The 21,436-nt window shown below is 32.7% G+C and overlaps 1 protein-coding gene and 1 long non-coding RNA gene across 4 annotated transcripts; one reads left to right on the forward strand and one right to left on the reverse strand.

The window, feature by feature from the left end:
- LOC109336309 lies at positions 9,083-9,698 on the reverse strand. The gene is made up of 2 exons (XR_002106327.1): positions 9,363-9,698; positions 9,083-9,220 (listed from the first exon to the last, which is right to left on the reverse strand). It is a non-coding gene; the product is annotated as an uncharacterized LOC109336309 (long non-coding RNA).
- LOC109336293 (E3 ubiquitin-protein ligase RLIM-like) lies at positions 9,791-17,491 on the forward strand. Of its 3 annotated transcripts, none has more exons than XM_019572808.1 (7): positions 9,791-10,755; positions 12,213-12,783; positions 14,557-14,763; positions 15,825-15,922; positions 16,683-16,782; positions 16,979-17,077; positions 17,157-17,491. In XM_019572808.1, exons 1-7 carry the CDS (start codon positions 9,806-9,808, stop codon positions 17,217-17,219), a joined length of 2,088 nt encoding a protein of 695 aa, XP_019428353.1. In that variant the 5' UTR covers positions 9,791-9,805; the 3' UTR covers positions 17,220-17,491. The 3 variants fall into 3 exon arrangements, with proteins under 3 accessions (XP_019428353.1, XP_019428361.1, XP_019428370.1); XM_019572816.1 differs by having other exon boundaries at positions 12,216-12,783; XM_019572825.1 differs by lacking the exon at positions 14,557-14,763.

The raw sequence follows: 21,436 nt of genomic DNA on the forward strand, positions 1-21,436 counted from the left end.
TTCATAGTCAAGTATTATAATTAATGAAGACAACTATAATCCATGAAGATTAGTATGTGGTGGATTAATGATTTTATGTTATCTATTATGGATATGAGATATGTAAGTCTTCACATAGATACATATTAGGAGTCGTGGTGCATTGAGTTGACCAGCCTTGAGAAGTTTACATGAATTGTTATGAGTGTTATATGAGGTTTTCAAAACGATAATGATTTACCGTAGATAATTTAGAGTAGAAAAATATGAGAAAAAAGTATGGGTTGTGACTGTGTAGGTTCTGGAGGACATTAGTGTGGTGGTCTAGGCAGTGCGAGCTTAGGGTGGAGGGCAACATTGTGGTGGTCCTGGGCAGGCCGTAATACAGTGGTTGTGGCAGTTCTAGTGGAGGAAGGGTTTCTTGTGTTTTGGGATAACTAGGTTAATGGGAGGAAAAAATGTTAGAGATGAGAGAGTGAATTTTCTAAATGGAAATCATAAACCTGCCCATGTTGCTAAACTAGTACAACTAAAATAAGAGGATTAGTTTTGTCCAAAAGTCTCAGAATGTTAACCTACTTCAACTAAGAAACTTCTTCATGGCCTAACTACCATAATATTGTGATTTCAAATTTTATATTTTTCCCTTAGTATTTTTTAATTTCTACCAAAAACTCATATAGTCATATATAATCAATCACCACTAGAACATTAATTGCAAGTAGAAACTATCCCTCTCACCTTAAACTCGACATTCTAATAAAACAAAAATTACAATTTAAAGTATATCCAATAAAAAAATTATAATATAAGATACACTAGATACAAAAAAAAAAGGCATACTAATTATACAAAATGAAGTGTGTAAAAATTGAATATTTAGTTGCATAAAATAAAAATGTGCCTCGGCAGGCACAAAGTACGTGTCGATACACTAGTATATACTATATATAAAGTTAAAACATGGTCTAACTACCATAACGTTATAATTTCAACTTTCATATTTTACTCTTAACATTTTTTAGTTTCTACAAAAAAAATCGTATCATAATAAGTAATCACCACCAAAACATTAATCGCAAGTGGAAATCATCACTCTCATCTTAAATTAGACATTCTAGTAAAACAAAAAATTATAATTTAAAGTATATCTATTAAAATAAGTTAAAATATAACATACACTAGTTAAATAAAAAAGCTATTCTAATTATACAAAATGAAGTGTATAAACATTGAATATTTAGTTTTATAAAATAAAAATGTGTAGGTAGACATGAAGCGCATGTTGATATACTAGTCTATATCTATAACTATACAAGAATAGAAGAGGTTGCTAGTATTGCCATAAAAGACATCTTCAAATAGTGACACTTGGAATACTAGAGAGTAGAATTGTAATACAAAATTTAAACTAATTAAAGATACTAAAACGTTTTTTCTTCAATGTATTTACTGAAATGTTCTTTACATTTTTTTGTTTTTTAATTATTGTTGTAGTGTCATTATTCACGAGTATCTTCACTATTCATGGGAAAAAATTTCTCTCTCCAACGAGAGGGTAACAAGTTGCATTTTTTGCATCAATTATTTTAAACAAAAACTCTACAACTTTCTTTTCTCTCTCCACATTTCTGCAACCATCTTTTTTAAACTTTTTACATCATCTCACACATTTCTTTATACAAAAGCTTTTTTAAAATAATCACTAATGAAGAACATAACAAGTAATTTGAAGTTTTAAAGCTCTATTAGTTTTTTATATATGGTGTTGTTATTGCTATTGACAACTTGATACTTGAGATTATTGTATATGAGATTGCTCTGATTTCCAACTAAATATACTAACAGTTGGGTGAGATTTGTTTAAGGAAAATGGTAACTGGAACACATTAAAAATATTTGGTCATATTTATATTGTTGATTTTTTAGTGTAAGCTTAGTTGGAACATATCAATGAATAACAATTATAAGCTATTTGCTCCTTCTTAAGTTATTTTTGTAGACTTTAAAATATGGCTAAAATCATTTTGTATATTCTTTAAGAAGTGACTAAAAGGATGCACATGGTAGTATTTTTATAATACTTTTACATACTTTAGTTTGACTTATATTCTTGATTTTTTTAGTTTGTACTTCTACAAATTATTGTATGATTGACTATATAGTGAGATTAATTACTTTAAATTTGATATTTTATCACTTCAAATTGTTTATATCAAGTTTTTATTCCTTTGTATTCTACTATTTTTACTTATATAGAGTTAGGATGGAGCGACCTGTGCGAATGCACTGGTATACTATTATCTATGCTATATATAAAGAGAACATGATGTAACTACCATGGTGTAATTTCACTTTCCTGTTTTGCTCTTAAACTTTTTAATTTTTACAAAAAATCACATAATCATATATAACCACCACCAACATATTAACCACATCTTCTATACTATACATAAAGGCAAAACATGATGTAATAACCATCATAATGTAATTTTATCTTCCTATTTTGTCCTTAACACTTTTTAATTTCTACAAAAAATCATATCTAACCACCACCAACATATTAACCACTCCTCCCACCTTAAGTTAAACATTATAATAAAATAAAAAATTATAATTACAGGACACCCAATAAAAAATATAATATAAAATACATTCAATATAAAATATTCTAATTCTCTAAAATAAAATATATAAAACCTGAATATTCAACATCATAAAGCTAGAGTATAGGTCGGTAGGCACGAAGTACTTGTCACCACTAGCTAGTATAAAGTTAAAACATGGTCTAACTACCATAATGATGTAATTTCAATTTTCCTATTTTGCCCTTAATATTTTTTAATTTCTACCAAAAACTATATAATTATAAGTAATCACCATCAAAATATTAATTGCAAGTTGAAACCACTATCTCTCACCTTAAATTGAATATCTATCTATATTTGTACTTTTATACTATATATAAATCCAAAACTATAAATAACTATCATGACATAATTTTACACAAAATTATCCTTTTGTAACTCATCTATTAATAATCATCATAAACTTTCAAATATTACTTTTATTCTTTTTCACATTACATCATTATTTTTCACACATTTTCTTATTTTTATATTTTCTTCTTCAATTCTATATTTGATTAATCTTCTTATATTTTTTGTCTCTATTAAGTTTCTATGTAACATTTCTTATATTAAATTATATTTTAAAGAACGTGACACAAAAATAATACCTATAAAAAATAAAAATGTGAGTCGGTAAGCACGAAGTGTCAATCGATACACTAGTTCTAATAAAACAAAAAATTACAATTTAAACTATATCTAATAAAAAAAGTTACAATATAAGATACACTAGATACAAAAAAAAAAAGACACATTCATTATAAAAAATGAAGTGTATAAAAATTGAATATTTAGTTGCATAAAATAAAAATGTGCAATTTCCCTTTGCCTATTTTTTGTATAAAAAATTGCATAATATTTACTTGTATAAAAATTGAATATTTAGTTGCACAAAATGATTGTCGATACACTAGTATATATAAAGCCAAAACATCTTATAACTATTATGGGTGAGCGTGAGACAGGTTGAGACGGGTTAAGCATTTCCCTCACTCATCTCTAATTAGGATGGGACGCGTGAGGGACAAATCCAAAATAAAACGAGTCAAGATAGGGACAGGACTGCGTTGGAAAAGGACAAAATGACAAACATAGAGTTTTTTTCTCAAATCTTTAAGCATGCATAATCAAAATTATTACATTCTGTATATAAACTCAACTAAAACCTGCATCCCACATACATCAGTATATAAACTATAAATCGTAAATTGCATCCTTCAAACTAAAAACTATCAGAATCATGTGACTGAAAATTATAGAAGACATTAAAAATTTCAGAATAATTTAAAGTGTCAACATAAGCTGAAATGTTCTTGTAAATGATAAAAAACACAAGAGAACTGAAATGACAACAACATGCCAATACTCATGTTCACACAAAAATGAATATAATAACTAGCTATTAACTGAAAAATGAAACTTAAATTGGAGTTCACACAAAATACACAAACTAAAAATTAAATAATTTTCTATCAATCAAGATTCATGGTTGCATGCTCATCTTTAACTCCTTATGACCCGGGAATCTTTGTCAGCACCTCTACAAGAAAAATAGTCAAAATTACATAATGCATATTTTTAATTGAATTAACCAAATAGTAAAAAGAAGTGAATTTACCATCAACAACTTTCTTAGTGATATCAAATTGATGAAAATCCTTATTATCAAACTTAAAGCCTGTGGAATTTAACTAGTTTTGAGAATATATGAGAGCTTCAACCATTTTAGGACACAAATAAAGGGCACATAGTAAATCAAAATGGTGGGTTTGTCACATCAATTATAAATAAAGGGCACCAAACTTATGTTTTAAATTTTGTATTTTGTGAAAGTAAAAGTTTAGAATCTGTGCAGTTACCTACCAAAGAAAAGGACTATGGTCTATTATGGATAGGATGGTGGCTTGAAAATAATAGAAAAAAGATGAAGAAGATGGGTTGGAGGCTATGGGGCATTGGCAATGAGATGCAATAGCATAAGCAACTTCAAAGAGGAAATAAAAACAATGAAGAAGAAAAAATAACTAACTCGTAAGAGCCGCAACGTCCTTCACTCTCATCGCAATAGTCATTCACTATCCAGGAGAATTAAACAATGAAAAAATGGTAAGGAATAAGGATCATATGATAAGTGGTGTGGATATGTTATATGTGCTTGTAGGTATTTGAGTTATGTGGACTGAACATAATGAATTTTAAAAAATACTTATTCAACTATTCTTGATATATAACTATAAGGGACGTGCCAGGTGACCTAGACATTGACCCAAACCCATTCTTTTTTTATGACAGATCTGTCCCTTTTAATCGAGTCTGTCCTTTTTTATTTATTTGGACGAGTCAGACCCGTCCCTAAGTCATTGGATTGAGACGAGTTTACGGGTCGGACCTAGTCTTGCTGACCTGTAATAACTACCTACATGATATAATTTCTCTTTGCCTATTTTACCCTTCTAATTAACTATTATTACAATGTTTTCTCATACAATAAAAGAAATATTAATAGAAGTTAGAGGAAGTTACATACACCAAAAATATCAAACTAGCAATGCAATTTTTATTAGAAGTATTAATAATATCACAATTCATTTTTATATTTTTCTGTCACATAAATTATAATATCATGTACGCTCAATACAAAGAAATGTGATATGATTCTCTAAAATAAAATATATAAAAATTAAATATTCAATACTAGAAAATAAGAATAGGGTTGGTAGGCATAGAGTGTCTATTGACACACTAGCATATATAATTTGGTTGATGAACAAGTTTAATTGAGCTAAATAACGAATAGAGTTTTAAACGAATATCGAGTTGGTTCGGTTCATTGCTAATCTTGCTCATAACCAATTTTGTATGTTAAAAAAATTACAATCAGCAGTCATAAGGTAGTCTAATAGTTAAATTGAAGATGTTTAAAGAATGAAGTGAATGAGGTTGTGAGTTCGAGTCTCACCCATAACAAATTAAAAAAAAAAAAGATTTCTAAATTTGTTCTCTTGTTAAAAGAGAAATAGTAAAATGAAGGAGAATGAAAATTAGAGTCTCATCAGCAAATACAAACATCCTAAAATTTGCCATAAAAAAATTACATCTATATAATATATTTATATAAATTAGAATAATATATATATTTTCACTAATTTAAAATATTCCACTCACGGTTGCAGTACTTAGTAGTTACTATAATATGTGTATTTAAATTGGCCGTATCAATTTAATTTACTATTTGTTTTATGGAAAGTAGAAACTACAAATGAACGGGTTCGTCTTCTTCGGCTCTTTTATCTAACAACATTGAAACCCGACCCGGATCATTTGTTAATGGGTTTCCATCCCAAGACGCTAGATTCGAACCTGAACCGTCATAAATTCTCGTCTCTCTTCAATTTTCAAATTTTCAATCGCTCACTACCAACAGGTAATTACTTTTCAGCCTAATTTTCATTTGTTGTCTCCGTTCCTTCGATTTTCTGCATTTTTTAAATCTCGATTTTGCATGTTTTGATTTATCATTCTATCGTTAATCCTTCGTTGTTCTCATCAAATTCTTATGTAGCGGTTGATGCTGTCTCCGTTTTGTTCAAACAAAATTTTAGTTTCTTTTTTTGGTATGTATGCATTGGATTTACGTTTCAGTTTTTATATTATTTATCAAATGTTTTGATATGGTTACTACAGGGAAACAATTTTTTATCTCTCACTTTTCTTACGGAATTTTTTTTGGACCTTTGTGATTTTTGTATAGTGAAGCCAAATGAATTGCTTTTAGTTTCTAGGATTTAGTTTTCCTAGATGAATAGTGAATAGTATGTTCTTTTCCTTATTTGGGATAGTAGCCGTGGTAGTAATGTCCGGTAGCCTGGCTACAGACCCGAGGCACTGATCGGGAAAGTCATAAAGAGATGTTAGAGGTAATTCTAGAAGGGCATTACCCGGACAAAAATCCGAGTCTCCGTAGTTTACTTGCTTACTTTTTATAGTAAGGCACTTGAAGTAAAAGTTGATTAGACTAGTCCCACTAAGATGGCGTGAAACCTTATTTTCGAGAGAACTGCTTTCGCCTCGATAATTACCTAATGAGAGAGAGTTGATGCGAAAGTAGCCCTTTACGTGAGGTAACTACTGACAAACTGACATCTGCTAATTATGTTTTTTTATCTAGAATAGAAGCTCACCTTTCCATTAATTTTGCATCATGTTTAATTTCCGTTACAAATGCTTGTCTTTGCATATCGTAATTGGTGAGCAACACTGCAATCATCTTGCGTGTCTTTCGTTCTCATTATGTTCAGATTTGTTTCACTTTTCCTTAGGTTCATTTCAACTAAAGCCATCTTGTGGAGTTTTCATTGTGGCTTTCAGAAATTGGATAGCTTTTTAGTTTTTCATAGTTCATTTCTTTTGATCTGTGCCGACCCCACCTAGTGGGATTAGATTAGCGTTTGGTTGTTACTTGTTGTTGAATTTCTTTTGGTCTGTGATCTCTGGGTCCTACGTTATAATCTTCATTTGTCTTCGATAGATGAAATTCCTTCCTTGTTGACTGCATTTGTCTATTGTATGGAAAATATTAGTTTCTTGTCAATTGACCTTCACTAGAAGTAGAATCTCTCATCATGATATTTCTACACTGCAATTCTTAATTACTTTATATTGTGGTTTATTAAAGATAATGTTAGCTTAACTTTGTTGATAGAGATGCATAACATTGGCATTTTTATTCATTATGGGGTGTATTTTTTATTGTTTTGTTGAAGCCCTAAAGTGTTATAAAGAAAAACATTTATTTTGGGAAAAAGGTAAAAATTTCAGACTATAAAGACAAGATATTTTGGTGCTATATCAGAAGCTAGTATTTTTAAAATTTTCTGAGTCTAAGGGTTAGTTTGGGAGTTGGATTTTGGAGGGGAAGGGAGGGAACGGGAAGGCTTGGGAGCTATGAAACAAGTGTATTTCATGGTTCCCAAGCCTTCCCTTTCCCTCCCTTCCCCTCCAAAATCCAACTCCCAAACTAACCCTACAACATTGAAACCCGACCCGGATCATTTGTTAATGGGTTTCCATCCCAAGACGCTAGATTCGAACCTGAACCGTCATAAATTCTCGTCTCTCTTCAATTTTCAAATTTTCAATCGCTCACTACCAACAGGTAATTACTTTTCAGCCTAATTTTCATTTGTTGTCTCCGTTCCTTCGATTTTCTGCATTTTTTAAATCTCGATTTTGCATGTTTTGATTTATCATTCTATCGTTAATCCTTCGTTGTTCTCATCAAATTCTTATGTAGCGGTTGATGCTGTCTCCGTTTTGTTCAAACAAAATTTTAGTTTCTTTTTTTGGTATGTATGCATTGGATTTACGTTTCAGTTTTTATATTATTTATCAAATGTTTTGATATGGTTACTACAGGGAAACAATTTTTTATCTCTCACTTTTCTTACGGAATTTTTTTTGGACCTTTGTGATTTTTGTATAGTGAAGCCAAATGAATTGCTTTTAGTTTCTAGGATTTAGTTTTCCTAGATGAATAGTGAATAGTATGTTCTTTTCCTTATTTGGGATAGTAGCCGTGGTAGTAATGTCCGGTAGCCTGGCTACAGACCCGAGGCACTGATCGGGAAAGTCATAAAGAGATGTTAGAGGTAATTCTAGAAGGGCATTACCCGGACAAAAATCCGAGTCTCCGTAGTTTACTTGCTTACTTTTTATAGTAAGGCACTTGAAGTAAAAGTTGATTAGACTAGTCCCACTAAGATGGCGTGAAACCTTATTTTCGAGAGAACTGCTTTCGCCTCGATAATTACCTAATGAGAGAGAGTTGATGCGAAAGTAGCCCTTTACGTGAGGTAACTACTGACAAACTGACATCTGCTAATTATGTTTTTTTATCTAGAATAGAAGCTCACCTTTCCATTAATTTTGCATCATGTTTAATTTCCGTTACAAATGCTTGTCTTTGCATATCGTAATTGGTGAGCAACACTGCAATCATCTTGCGTGTCTTTCGTTCTCATTATGTTCAGATTTGTTTCACTTTTCCTTAGGTTCATTTCAACTAAAGCCATCTTGTGGAGTTTTCATTGTGGCTTTCAGAAATTGGATAGCTTTTTAGTTTTTCATAGTTCATTTCTTTTGATCTGTGCCGACCCCACCTAGTGGGATTAGATTAGCGTTTGGTTGTTACTTGTTGTTGAATTTCTTTTGGTCTGTGATCTCTGGGTCCTACGTTATAATCTTCATTTGTCTTCGATAGATGAAATTCCTTCCTTGTTGACTGCATTTGTCTATTGTATGGAAAATATTAGTTTCTTGTCAATTGACCTTCACTAGAAGTAGAATCTCTCATCATGATATTTCTACACTGCAATTCTTAATTACTTTATATTGTGGTTTATTAAAGATAATGTTAGCTTAACTTTGTTGATAGAGATGCATAACATTGGCATTTTTATTCATTATGGGGTGTATTTTTTATTGTTTTGTTGAAGCCCTAAAGTGTTATAAAGAAAAACATTTATTTTGGGAAAAAGGTAAAAATTTCAGACTATAAAGACAAGATATTTTGGTGCTATATCAGAAGCTAGTATTTTTAAAATTTTCTGAGTCTAAGGGTTAGTTTGGGAGTTGGATTTTGGAGGGGAAGGGAGGGAACGGGAAGGCTTGGGAGCTATGAAACAAGTGTATTTCATGGTTCCCAAGCCTTCCCTTTCCCTCCCTTCCCCTCCAAAATCCAACTCCCAAACTAACCCTAACCGTTCCCCCTTTTCCGTAGAAATAAAACCAAAGTTTTTATTGGCTTAAATAAGGTTGTTATAAATGGGTACTAAGCTTTAGATTTGTCCTGTTAAGGGTAAAATTTTAGATTTCTACTATGCACTAGGCACTATTTAGTTATTTTTCTATTTTGAAAGTGAAATTCGTTATGTTGAATTCTATGAAAATTTGGCTCAAGTACGTTTATGTTATCACGTGATCTGAAATTTACATTCATGTCATATTTTCCATTCCTCTTGGTAGTAATTCCATTGCTAAATACTGCAGGGGCAATTATATTCTCTGCATTTATCACATTTGCATATCAATATATAGGTTTCTTATAGTCGATAAAACATTTCCATGCACACATGTTACTGTCATTTGTAAGTATTACTTTACATTTTATTGGAATATTTCTTATTTGATCACTGTATATGATGCAAAAACAGGATATAGATATGGATCAAATTGTGGATGTTCCTGATACACCTGATAGGTTAACTACCAGGTATGGTGATCGGAAATATGTCGGTAAACCTGATGTGGATATCATGTGCATGAATAAGAGGGATAGGGGCTTTCTTGCTTCTGATGAAATTAATAACTGCAGCAATTATATAACATTGTCCTCATCAGAGAAATCTTGTCCTTCTCAAAATGCTCCTATGTTTAGGAGTGCACAAAGAGAGAAAATTTTAGGACGTGGGACAACACACTCTATTGTACCTGAAAAGATGGATAAAGGGAAAACTGCAATCTCTAACTCTCCTTGCAAATCATCTCACCATGGGCCTGTTTCTGTTTTACGTTTGAATGAAGAGAATGGAAAGTCCCAACAACTGAAATCAACTTTGTCACATCATGGATCAAGAAATAGCGCCACTGGAGACATGAAAGAGGTGAAAGCAAGCTTTGGGAATTCTTCATTACCATTCATTGCTGATTCCTCTAATGCATATGCCTTTAGAGGAAAGTGTAATAAAACCCTTTCAGGTCCTAATACATCGGTGGACCATGGCAAGAGCATTGCTCTGTCTAGTGATTCTCATTGTCCACAAAAAATTGAAAAGCAAGTGTCTTTGAATCCTCTTCTTTCATCTTCTCCTAGAGTTAGAGGGCAGAAGAGATTGGTACGAAATGGGTGCATTGCACCGCATAATATTGCAACAAGGGCAAAACAATCAACTGGACAGAACAGTCATCAACCCATTGACATTGAACAGAGTCATGCAGGGCATTCAGTTTCTAGCAAAATAAAATCTCCAATTAGTGTAGATGATATAGTTGCTGAAGAGAGAGACAGTGGTAGAGTGAAAGGAAAAGGAGTACTTATTCATCCTTCATCCCTTGGACTTAATGCTGGAACTATTCACACAGCGTGCAGGTAATCTGACTGTGTTTACATTGAAGTGCTTCTTAGTAGATGACCTGTAGGTTATATCACCTTTTCTCAGCAATCTTGCATTAGAATAATAATATCACGGCTTATCCCTGCATGCGAATATTAAATTTATAATTTCAACCTGTTAGCAAATGCATGGATCATGACAAATGGGTAACTGACATAGAGGTTACTGCAGCCTTGTAATTGAATCTAATAATTTAGGAAACATAAACTATTAACTATCCAATATTCACTTTTTTGGTGAGGGGGTTGTTTGCTCATTTTTCATGATCTATTTGTTGTCAGCATCAAGTTGTTTATTTTTTCTCACATTCAAATTTATTGGAATTGACTCTCTGGGTTTTTATGAAGTTCATGTATTTATGACTGGTAACAATAGAAGTATGTAGGTGAAAAATTTCTTATTTAGTTTAAAGGATTGGATTTTGTGTTACACCATAAAATGAGATTAGATTATTTCTTTCATTATTTAAATTTTAAACTCAATTCATTCAAGTTATTCAATTATGGAGGTAAAAAATATTTCGTCTTTTATAACTTGTATGCATATTTATTGTTGACCATATGAACCTCATATTTATCGAACTTCAACCAATTTATTGGAACTTGGTTGGGTCATTGACAAAAGGACATTTAATTCATAACAGAAGTGACTAAGATAAAAAACAAGCTAAAGAAAACCCATCCACTAACAATGATAGTTCTGATTATTAGGGAATAAAAGTTTGGCCAGTCTGTATTTCAGAATTATGTTTTAGTTAATAGTAGTTAGTTTGCTAGACAAGCTAACAAGTGTGGGAAAGTCATTTAGTCAAGCTAACTGTGTTCGTTAGCGTGCTAATAATGTTTCCTCATCACTAATCTCTATAAATAGATAACACTCAATAAAAGAGAACTTCAAGTTAATCTCTCTCCCTGTCCTTCTCTATTTCTTTCTCTAGGTAGTTACTCTTACACTGATTGACAGGAATTAACCTAATATTTTGGACTAAAAAATAGATATCATTTGTAAGAAACGAAAGGTGAGAAGTTGTGTTTGATGTCAATATTTTTTACATATACTTTGGATTCCATGGGTTTTCAATTCTGCTTCAGTTTTTTGTCACATATTTGCTAAATCAGTGCAAATTCTATTGTAGGTGTGAATAGTGTGATATTAACCATTTCGAAGCTTCATGTTTGTAAAATCATTTTGAATAGTAAAAAGAGATGAACACTTAGACTGTTAGACATATATGAATTTTTCTTGTAGTTGTTTACATTTTGAATCAACCATGTCTTTTACTTTTGTTGAAATTATTTGGCTTATGTCGGGAAGTACTAACTGAGAGGTTGGTAAATAGTTTTGTTGTCATCATTTTCTCTAGAATATTTTGTGAATATTCCAAGTTTCTAGTAGTTATTGTTGATCACTACTGCTGAGATTGCTTCATTAGTAGGTCTGCGATCTATTGTGAAGAGGTTGGTGGTACAAGTGATGCTCCAAGGAATTCAATTAAAAACTCTGAGGGGCAATGTGTTACAAATGATGGAAGATATATTAGCAGACAAAATAGGAACAGAATGGACAGAAGAGACACTAGGGGTGGTCAAAGCAACTATAGAGTATCTGGTTCTTTATTAGATCATACAGCTCAGGCAACTTCACTGGTCATTCCTGAGGCAAACCACTTGACTGGAAGACATCCTACAACAGATGTACTAACTAAAAGGCAAAGGAAACGTGGATCAGCTTCAGGAAGTCATAATGGCACATCTTTCGATTCAGAAATTATGTTCCTTGGTTCATCTGGGGAATCATCAAGATCATCCCACAGACCTGTCTTGAGTTCTGAGGTGGTCGAGTTGTTATCTGAACCAAGGTCCACCAACAGGATTTCCTTAGATTTATTTGACAATGACAACAATAGCTCAGATGCTCGGGCCCAACAAGTGGAAGCAGATGAGATATTGGCACGTGAACTCCAAGAACAACTGTATCGTGATGATTCTTTTGAAGGCAGAGGGGTCAGTTGTTTCTTCTTTAGCTCATTTTTCGTGATAAGTTTTTGTTTAAGCATATGCTTCTTATTTACAAGAACTTGTGATGGATTAATTTGCTGCATATCGATGAATACTTAGCACGGGGGATGTAGAATTTGGGGGATCTTCTGCACACATCTATTGATAGTAACGATATACCTCATCTTGTAATTAAGCCTCTCTCTCTTTCTGTGGTTTAAATGTATTAAACAAACTTTGAAGTTTGGGAAGGAAAAAGGGAGTGCTACTTTGAGTTTATTGTTGTATCAGTTATTTTGTGCAACAATATCGGAGTTTTGTTCTGTATATCATGATTTCATCCCTTTAAGTATATTTTAAAAAATTAAAGATAGCTCAAGTTGGAGTAGCTACTATTGTAGGAAAGATGGTAGGGTAATGCCATAGGTGATTTGGATATGTGTGGAGACCGGTAGAAGATCCCGTAAGGAGAGTAGATTAAATAGAGGTTTGTCCAATTCCTAGAAGAGACCAAGAGAAACCATAGGCGAAATGATTAAGAATGACTTAGAGATCAATGCTTTGTCAATGAACATGATTTACGCTAGAGCTTTATGGCGTCGTCCGATTCATGTAGCTGGCCCCACCTAGTGGGATAAAGACTTGATTTTTGTTGTTGTTGTAAAGATGGCTCATGCATGGTAAATGTAGAATTTAATAGTAGGAATACCAGCAAGAAACTTGAATGCTACATACTGCATAACCTTATATATCTTTACCTATTTATTATGTTGCTTAACTTTATATTTATTAGAGAGATATGCTTTAATGAGCTTGATTTGATCTTATTTCATATCTGTATAATTTATTGGTTGCAAGAATAATATCATAGTATAAGAATTCTTTGTAGGTCTAGGCCATTTATTCTAGATGCTTATGCAAGATGTGATTGATCTTCTGTAGCCCCTCTCCCACCTATGCTGCCATGTTTTCCTAGTTTCCTAATGGAATTAGTATCATGGAATTAGAAATATGGTGACAAATATTAAAAGCATATGATTTTCATATAAGTCGAACTAAATCAGGGTATATGGAGCTAAGTTTAGCAAGACTTGGATCTGCTTACTGAGCATATCCAACAATCGGAGCCACAATGCTTGTTTTTGCAGATGGCATTGTCCTAGTTGGAGATTTAAGAGAGGAATTAAATGGAAAGTTAGAAATATGGTGACAAGTTTTAAAAGCACATGATTTTCATATAAGTCGAACTAAGTCGGGGTATATGGAGTTAAGTTTAGCAAGAGGTGGACAACCCTACTGTGTAGGTAATTATTAGAGATCATACCATACCATAAGTACTAGAATTACGTATCTTAGGCCAATTATACAACGTGATGAGGGAGATGTAAACCATAGGACTCAAGCGGGATGGATAAAATGACGGAGTGCTTTAGGTGTCATGTGATAGAAAGGTATCACTCAAGCTTAAGAGAAAATTATATTGCACAACTATAAGGTAATGTTACATGGGATTGAATGTTGGATAGTAAAATTTCAACAAGAGAATAAACTTAATATAACCAAGATAAGAATGTTGCGTTGATAAATGGACAAAATAAACAAAATAGGATTAAGAATGAACATATTAGGGAGAAAGTTAAGGTAGTCGTTCAATCCATGTAGCTGGCTCCACCTAATGGGACTAAAGATTGGTTGTTGTTGTTCTCATATGCCTAGAAAATATTTCTATACGCTCTTGTAAACATCCCCATAATGAACCATCTATTTTTATTTATACAGATGCGGGTGCCAAGGGAGCCTTCAAATAGGCAGCCTCGTCCACGGACTCGTCAAAATCCTTCAAACAGGAGGAGAGCTGTGCCTCAAGTTTCTTTGGCTAATAGAACTTCACAGTTGAGGAATCGCACTATAAGACGGTCTCTTACACCTCACATATCAACTAGAGGAAGATATCCTCCATTTCCTCTAGATATGGACCTAGACATGGTATTTTCTTGCAATTTCTCCTTGGTTCTATTCTTGTTTCTTTCCCATATTACCTCTCCTTGCAAGCCATAAGGATTAAAAAATGTGAATTTTCTGCCAATGTCATGTTTTGCATATTTGTTTAATTGCTTTCTTAGGTTTAGGTGTAATAGTCCACTAGATGGCACTCACAAGTCACTATTTTGATGTTGAAATTTTAAGATCAAATTTCAAAATGATTTTAAGATTTTCTGTTGATTCTTCACTGCTACTGTTTCTATGATTGTGAATGGTTGCAACAATCTGGTTCCATATTTCTATGGGATCATTCATTGTTGTTTTCATTTACCTTGGTAGGTGAGGGGTTGGAAATTTTCCAGCCTTGTTGGTATAGACCTCATCAAGGGGATCATTGTTGCTGCAATAGCATGGTCTTGGATAATTATAATTCAGAACACTGTTCTTATACCCACTTTTTTATTAGTCGTTCTTATAACCATATATTTATTCCATTTCTATGACTTCCAAGTAATCCATATGCCCTTCTTTTCTGACAAGTGCACTGCAAGAACCTGCTATGTTATCCTTAAAGACTTCATTTTCATGAGACTTCTCTTATCAGCTTTGCTACACTTGTATTCCATCTTGATGTTTAGGTAAAAATAGAGGCCACAAATTTTTGATAGTGAGCTGTAATCTATGTTATTCTTTGATGTATTTTAAAAAAAAAAGATAACATTCACTATTGGATTTAGTATTGTGTCCCCTCCCCCTTATTTACTTACCTGAGATCTGAGAACCAAGTATTATCTTCAAAAAACGTGGTACTATTTTGGACAAATAAAACTGAAGTGATAAAGTTAAAACTAAAAAAAAGATGTAGGGACACAGTGTTATTTTTCTTCAATTTATACTGTATTAATATTCAGTTTTCTTCATGGTCACCTTATTTTTCATGCATGTGTCCTTTTTTTTGGGTTCTACATGTGTCCTTTTTTTCCTCAACCTCTACTTTTTTAATCAAATTATTATATAACGAGAACTTAAACTTCTGGTCAATGCCATCTATCTGTCCTGTGCAGAGACTCAATATATTGGAAGCATTAGAGGATTCAGTGGGCGGTCTTGGTGATATTGGAATGGCTGATGATATCTTTCATGTAGGACGTGATTTCAATGAGTAAGCTCCCAGTAAATAATTCATGCACATAAATGATGTTTCATTTGTGTATAATGATTCCAAACAGGTTCTGCTCATTGACTTCTCCAATTCTAGAAATTGGTTTGCAAGATCGCAATATTCTAATTAAGAGCATATGTATATTTGTAATATTATTCATTTTTTTTGGCTCGAATGGTTATGGGGATGTGGATTGAAAATTGTACAAATCATGATACTTTAATCTTTGAAAAAAATATATATTTTCCTTTAGTGGGAGGACTGAATTTTCATTTTTCCACAGTAGGGATACCAGTGATATATGAATCAAGCCAGGAAAATGTTTCCCCTGTAACCAATTATTTTGTTTCATCTCTACCAAAAATGTTGAAAGTTTTTCTTAATCTCAATAGTTTTTTTTGAACTTTTCAATTTTAAATTTTTATTAGAATAGCAACCACATCTTAGATGGTAAAAGAAAGGATGGAAGGAACTCACTGTTATTAATAATGCGAACTTCCTCATCAGGGAAGGTGAAAGTCGTCTCTCCAATTATACATCAAAGTAACATTGCATCATTTCAATACTCGAGCAGCACTGTGCGCTGCCCCCATAGTTTACTTAGGTTGGCATGGGTGTCTTTTCTTTCCCTTGATAGGTGGATTTAATCAAGTTCTTGTGTATTGTAGTGTTTAGCGAAAGCTTTCATGGATTTCTTATGTTTCGTATATAAATAGAACACTGAATTTGAGGTTCTTGCCTTTCTCGTGATTTTGTGCAGAGAAGATTATGAAATGTTATTAGCTCTTGATGAAGGAAATCACCGGCATACTGGTGCAGCTTCCAATCAGATCAATGGCTTGCCACAGTCCACCATCCAGGTAGTTTGTGATTGTCAAATTAAATTAGCTGTTCTTTTTGTCCCATTTTAGCCTCCTCCACACAAAGAAAAACAGACCTTTTGCTATCTGCTGCCCTTTAGTTGGTGAGGGAAAATGGAGTTGTTAATGATACACTTGGTAATCGGGAAAAAAATAAGTTTCATCGCTGATTTATGTTCCTCTTCGTTTGCTACAGACTGACAACTTCACAGAGGTATGTGCTGTATGCCTCGACACCCCGGTGAAGGGAGAAACTATTCGGCACCTTCCTTGTTTGCACAAATTTCACAAAGATGTAAGACCATTAAATGAAACTATTTGCTTTTATGTAGAGGCACAGGAAAGTGGTAATTTGTTAACCTATGTTATTGCAGTGTATCGATCCGTGGCTCCGCAGGAAACCGTCATGTCCAGTGTGCAAGTCATCTATCACCTAATTCATTATGGCTTTTGAATGATTAATCTATCATATGCTGCAGTTGATTATCTCAGCTGTCTCATTTTGGTATTTCAAGGTAAACCAATAATGCATGGCAATATCTTTTCTGCTAGAAGTTGAAATTGTAAAAATAAAGACAAAACCCTCTTCACAGTGTGATTTTTTGTCATTTGTCCTGTTAGATGTCAAAAACTGAATTGAAGGGTGCTGATATACTGTTACTTTCTTTTGAATTATGATTAGTTTTGGGATATATGCATATTGAGGTTATCATTCTGAATTGTGGTGTCGTAATTGAACACCAACTGCTGGTCCTAATGAAGTTTGCAAACCAGTGAAAACTCTGAAGGCCATATTATTTCTAAGACAGATGAGTAGTTACACATATTTGGTTAATGGGAACAGTGTTTGTGGTTGGCTGGTATCTTGTTTTCAAAATTAAGTTACATGTGGTACTGATAAAGATGTACCATGAACTTGCTTATATGATCTTCAGTGAGGCCTCAAGTGCCAAGTTTTATGAACCCAGTTGTCACATTTATTTTATTTCTGTTGCATCTGGATTGGAATTTACTCATGACATTTAAAAGAAAAATGCTTGTCATTGCCCTTCATAAGCTATTGTGTTATACCTCATGATTATTGAAATGATATTGGGAAAGTGTTTGAAACCCCAAGTATAGTCTTTAAGCTTTTCATGCCTGATAATGCAATGTGATATTTTGCTGCTGAATTGCACATAACCTGTATTGATATCAATTTCAACAAAAATACTTAGTTTGAAAAATCATGATTTTTCCAAAATTATTTTCTGTTATTTGAAGCAATGTCTGTTAAGGAGTATATAGAAGTTTTTTACTTTGATTTTATGGGTTAGAGTTTTTGCCAATGAGTTGGAGCTGTTGTTTGTGGTTTTCAAAACTTTGATTTCTACAACAATCATCCCTAATTCTTGACGGATTTTAGTTGATCTAATATTTTAGGCTGTCTATCATTACTGGAAATAGGTTTGTTTATGTATTATTTTATTTTAAAAATGGGCATTGAAACTTAGTTTTCTTTCTAGTTTAACTACGCTTTCAGTTCTTACAAGCAAATATGCTTTCTATTTGCTTAAAATAAGTTCTTAAGCAAGAAGGGGGATTGAACATGCGGGCACGTCTTCTTGAAGTATGTATGCTGAAGTTTTACATTATGATACAAGGTGGTTGAATTTTGTAGTTGACTATTTTTGATAAATTTCTGTTCAGAAATGGATTTTTTAAGGAACTAATGCAAAGATAAAGATTAAGGTAGTTGAGAGTAGGGTGAGCAAGACCCGGCCTGACACGTAGACATGTTTCAACTCGATGACTTAGGACTCGTCTCGTTCAAATAAGTAGAAAATGACATCCCTGATTAATAGGGATAGACATGTCGTCAAAAAGAAAGGTTTTAGGTCTATATCCAAGTCACCCGACTCGTCCCTTATAGTTATATATTAAAAATAGTTGAATAAATACCTATCAATATTCATCATGCTCAGTCCATATAACTCAATTACCTACAAGCTCACACAACATATCCATATCACTTATCATATGATCCTTATTCCTTATCTTTTTTCAATGTTTAATTTTCCTGGATAGCGAAGGATTGTTGCGATGAGGGTGAAGAACATTGCAGCGCTCAAGAGTTTTTTTTATCATTTACAAAACACTTTAACTTATGTTGACACTTAACAATTTAAATTGTTCTGAAATTTTCAATGTCTTCTATAATTTTCAGTCACGTGATTGTGATAGTTTTTAGTTTGAATGATGCAATTTACGATTTGTAGTTTATATACCGATGTAAGTGAAATGTATGTTTTAGTTGAGTATATCTATTGTTATTAATTGGTTCTTGCAATCAGTTTGGATCAGTTTTTCAGGAAAATGTCACTCGATTTAAAGAATAAATAACATGTGGTTTTCTTGATTTACAATAAGAAATGCAATCCAAAATTTGTATGTAGTTTGATTTGGTTTTTAATAAAAAATAACAAGTTTAACATACTTTCAAATTGTCAAGTTCAAATAAAAACATTTCTAATTCAAAATAACAAGTTTAATACATTTTTCAAAACTTCAAATTCACAAAAAAAAAAAAATCAATAAGTCTAACTCCAAGAATACTAATATCAATTATGATACACGCCAACATTTAAGTAAACATCAATAGTATATATCTGAACTAAAACTAAACATAAGCAAAAATAAAAGCAATGGCTAAAATACGGCACACCAAAGCAATACTATTAACATACCAACATATTTTAATAAGAAACTAATAAGTAATAACACATTTAACAATTAGAAAATATGAAAATGTACATTTTAGATTGTCAATTGCAAGGTTAATTAAATTCATAAATGAAATATTATTAATTTTTTGTGTATATACAGTGATTTAAATTATGGACAACATCATGTGTTGCTATCGCAATATTACAGTTGTGATGATTACCGCATCCGCATCATATTGAAATTGCGGTGACATTGAATCACATTTCGACCTCATCGGATCGCATTTGGGCCGCATCGGACTGCATTAGGCTGCATCGTACCACATCGAATTCAATAACATATTTTTAATTACAAAATAATTCACACTACAATAGCTGCAATCTGCATCGCAACGACCACAATGACCACAATCATAGTAACCACAACTATGACTCAATCATGACCACAACTTAAAACATCATGTATATGTAATTAGTATTGGTTCTATCTTGCTTCTTAAATTGGAATTAAAATCTGAATCGATTACTTTTCTAAAAACTAGTCTAACACAGTCCAAACAATTTTGATTTTTTGCAGTTTCAGATTTTTGGACTGATTTTCAGTTTTCTTTGGAGCAGCCTGGTTCAAAAATATGGGTATGAAAACCCATATTTTCAACTCTTCGGGTTTATAAGCATTCTTTACTCCCAAGCCTCTTGAGACTAGTACAAATGTAGTTTTTCTTATAAAGCCTTTTTGGGCTCATCAATCTGTATATAAACTAGGGGTGGCAATATGGGCTTGACCCGACGGGCGAGCCCGTTCGGATAGCTATTTTTAGCGGGCCGGACTGAGGATTTTAGCCCAAAAACCCATATTCAGCCCGTTTTTTAGACGGGCCAAGGAGGGACGGGCCAAGGAGGGCCGGGCCGGGCTGGCCCGGCGGGCCACTGTTAAAAAAAACTAAAAAAGCACAGGTTCTCTTTATTGGCAAAAACATCAACACAGTCCCCTTTCTCTTTCGAATTTGAAAACCTTCTTCCCCAAAATCACTTGCTCCACTCTAGCCTCTAGGGTTTCTCTCTCTCTCCACAAGCTTTGTTATCACTTCTCACTCACTTGTAAGTCCTCTTTCTCCTTTTCTTTATCTTCTGTTATTAGTATTAGCTACTGAGTTATGATTTCTGCTATTCACTTGTGTGGATTGAAGTCCAGTGGACTGCATAAGTTCAGCATCATTGTTCTTTGCCATTGCAGCACCTAAATTAGATTCGTCTCCCATATCTCTGCATAGATCACAATAAAAGTAATATTACAGAAATTTCAAATTAACATCATGAAAGCTGCTTCCACTAATGTACTTCAAGCACAGACCTTAGGCATATCTCATAATGAAATAAAAGGAACCTTGATTCTAGTGGTCAGACAAATTTTAATAGTAATATTATTGATTATTCCACACATTAAAATAAAGTACTGGATTACAAATATGATACATACAAGATTGTATAATTGAAAATTAGGAGGTTGGTTATCAAACTCTGTTTGATGTGTAATTGAAAACTGAAAAGTTAAATAATGCATTGTCACCAAGGATGTGTCTTCCACATTAAGATTTTGATATTATCTAGCATTAACAAACTAAAACCTCAAATTTATTTCTTCTGCTCCAAATGGCATCAAATAAAGTGAGGACTGAATTCAAACAATCACCTGAATGAGCTGCTGTGTAATGTAATAATTTGTCTTTTCTTTGAGCTCATCCATTTTTGCTTGCCTTTCATCAAATAAATTATCTTGTATGTTTTGTAGCCTATTAATATTCACATAATGCTAACTTTATTTTGTATGTTTTGTAGTTATTTTGGACAACAATTAATATGGAAGGTTATAATTTAAATCCTATTAATATTGATAATGAGATGGAAGATGTTGAAGATGATATTCAAGAATCTCAATCGGTTGAATT

Source organism: Lupinus angustifolius, chromosome LG02, assembly GCF_001865875.1.
Source record: "Lupinus angustifolius cultivar Tanjil chromosome LG02, LupAngTanjil_v1.0, whole genome shotgun sequence".
NCBI classification, from domain to species: Eukaryota; Viridiplantae; Streptophyta; class Magnoliopsida; order Fabales; family Fabaceae; genus Lupinus; species Lupinus angustifolius.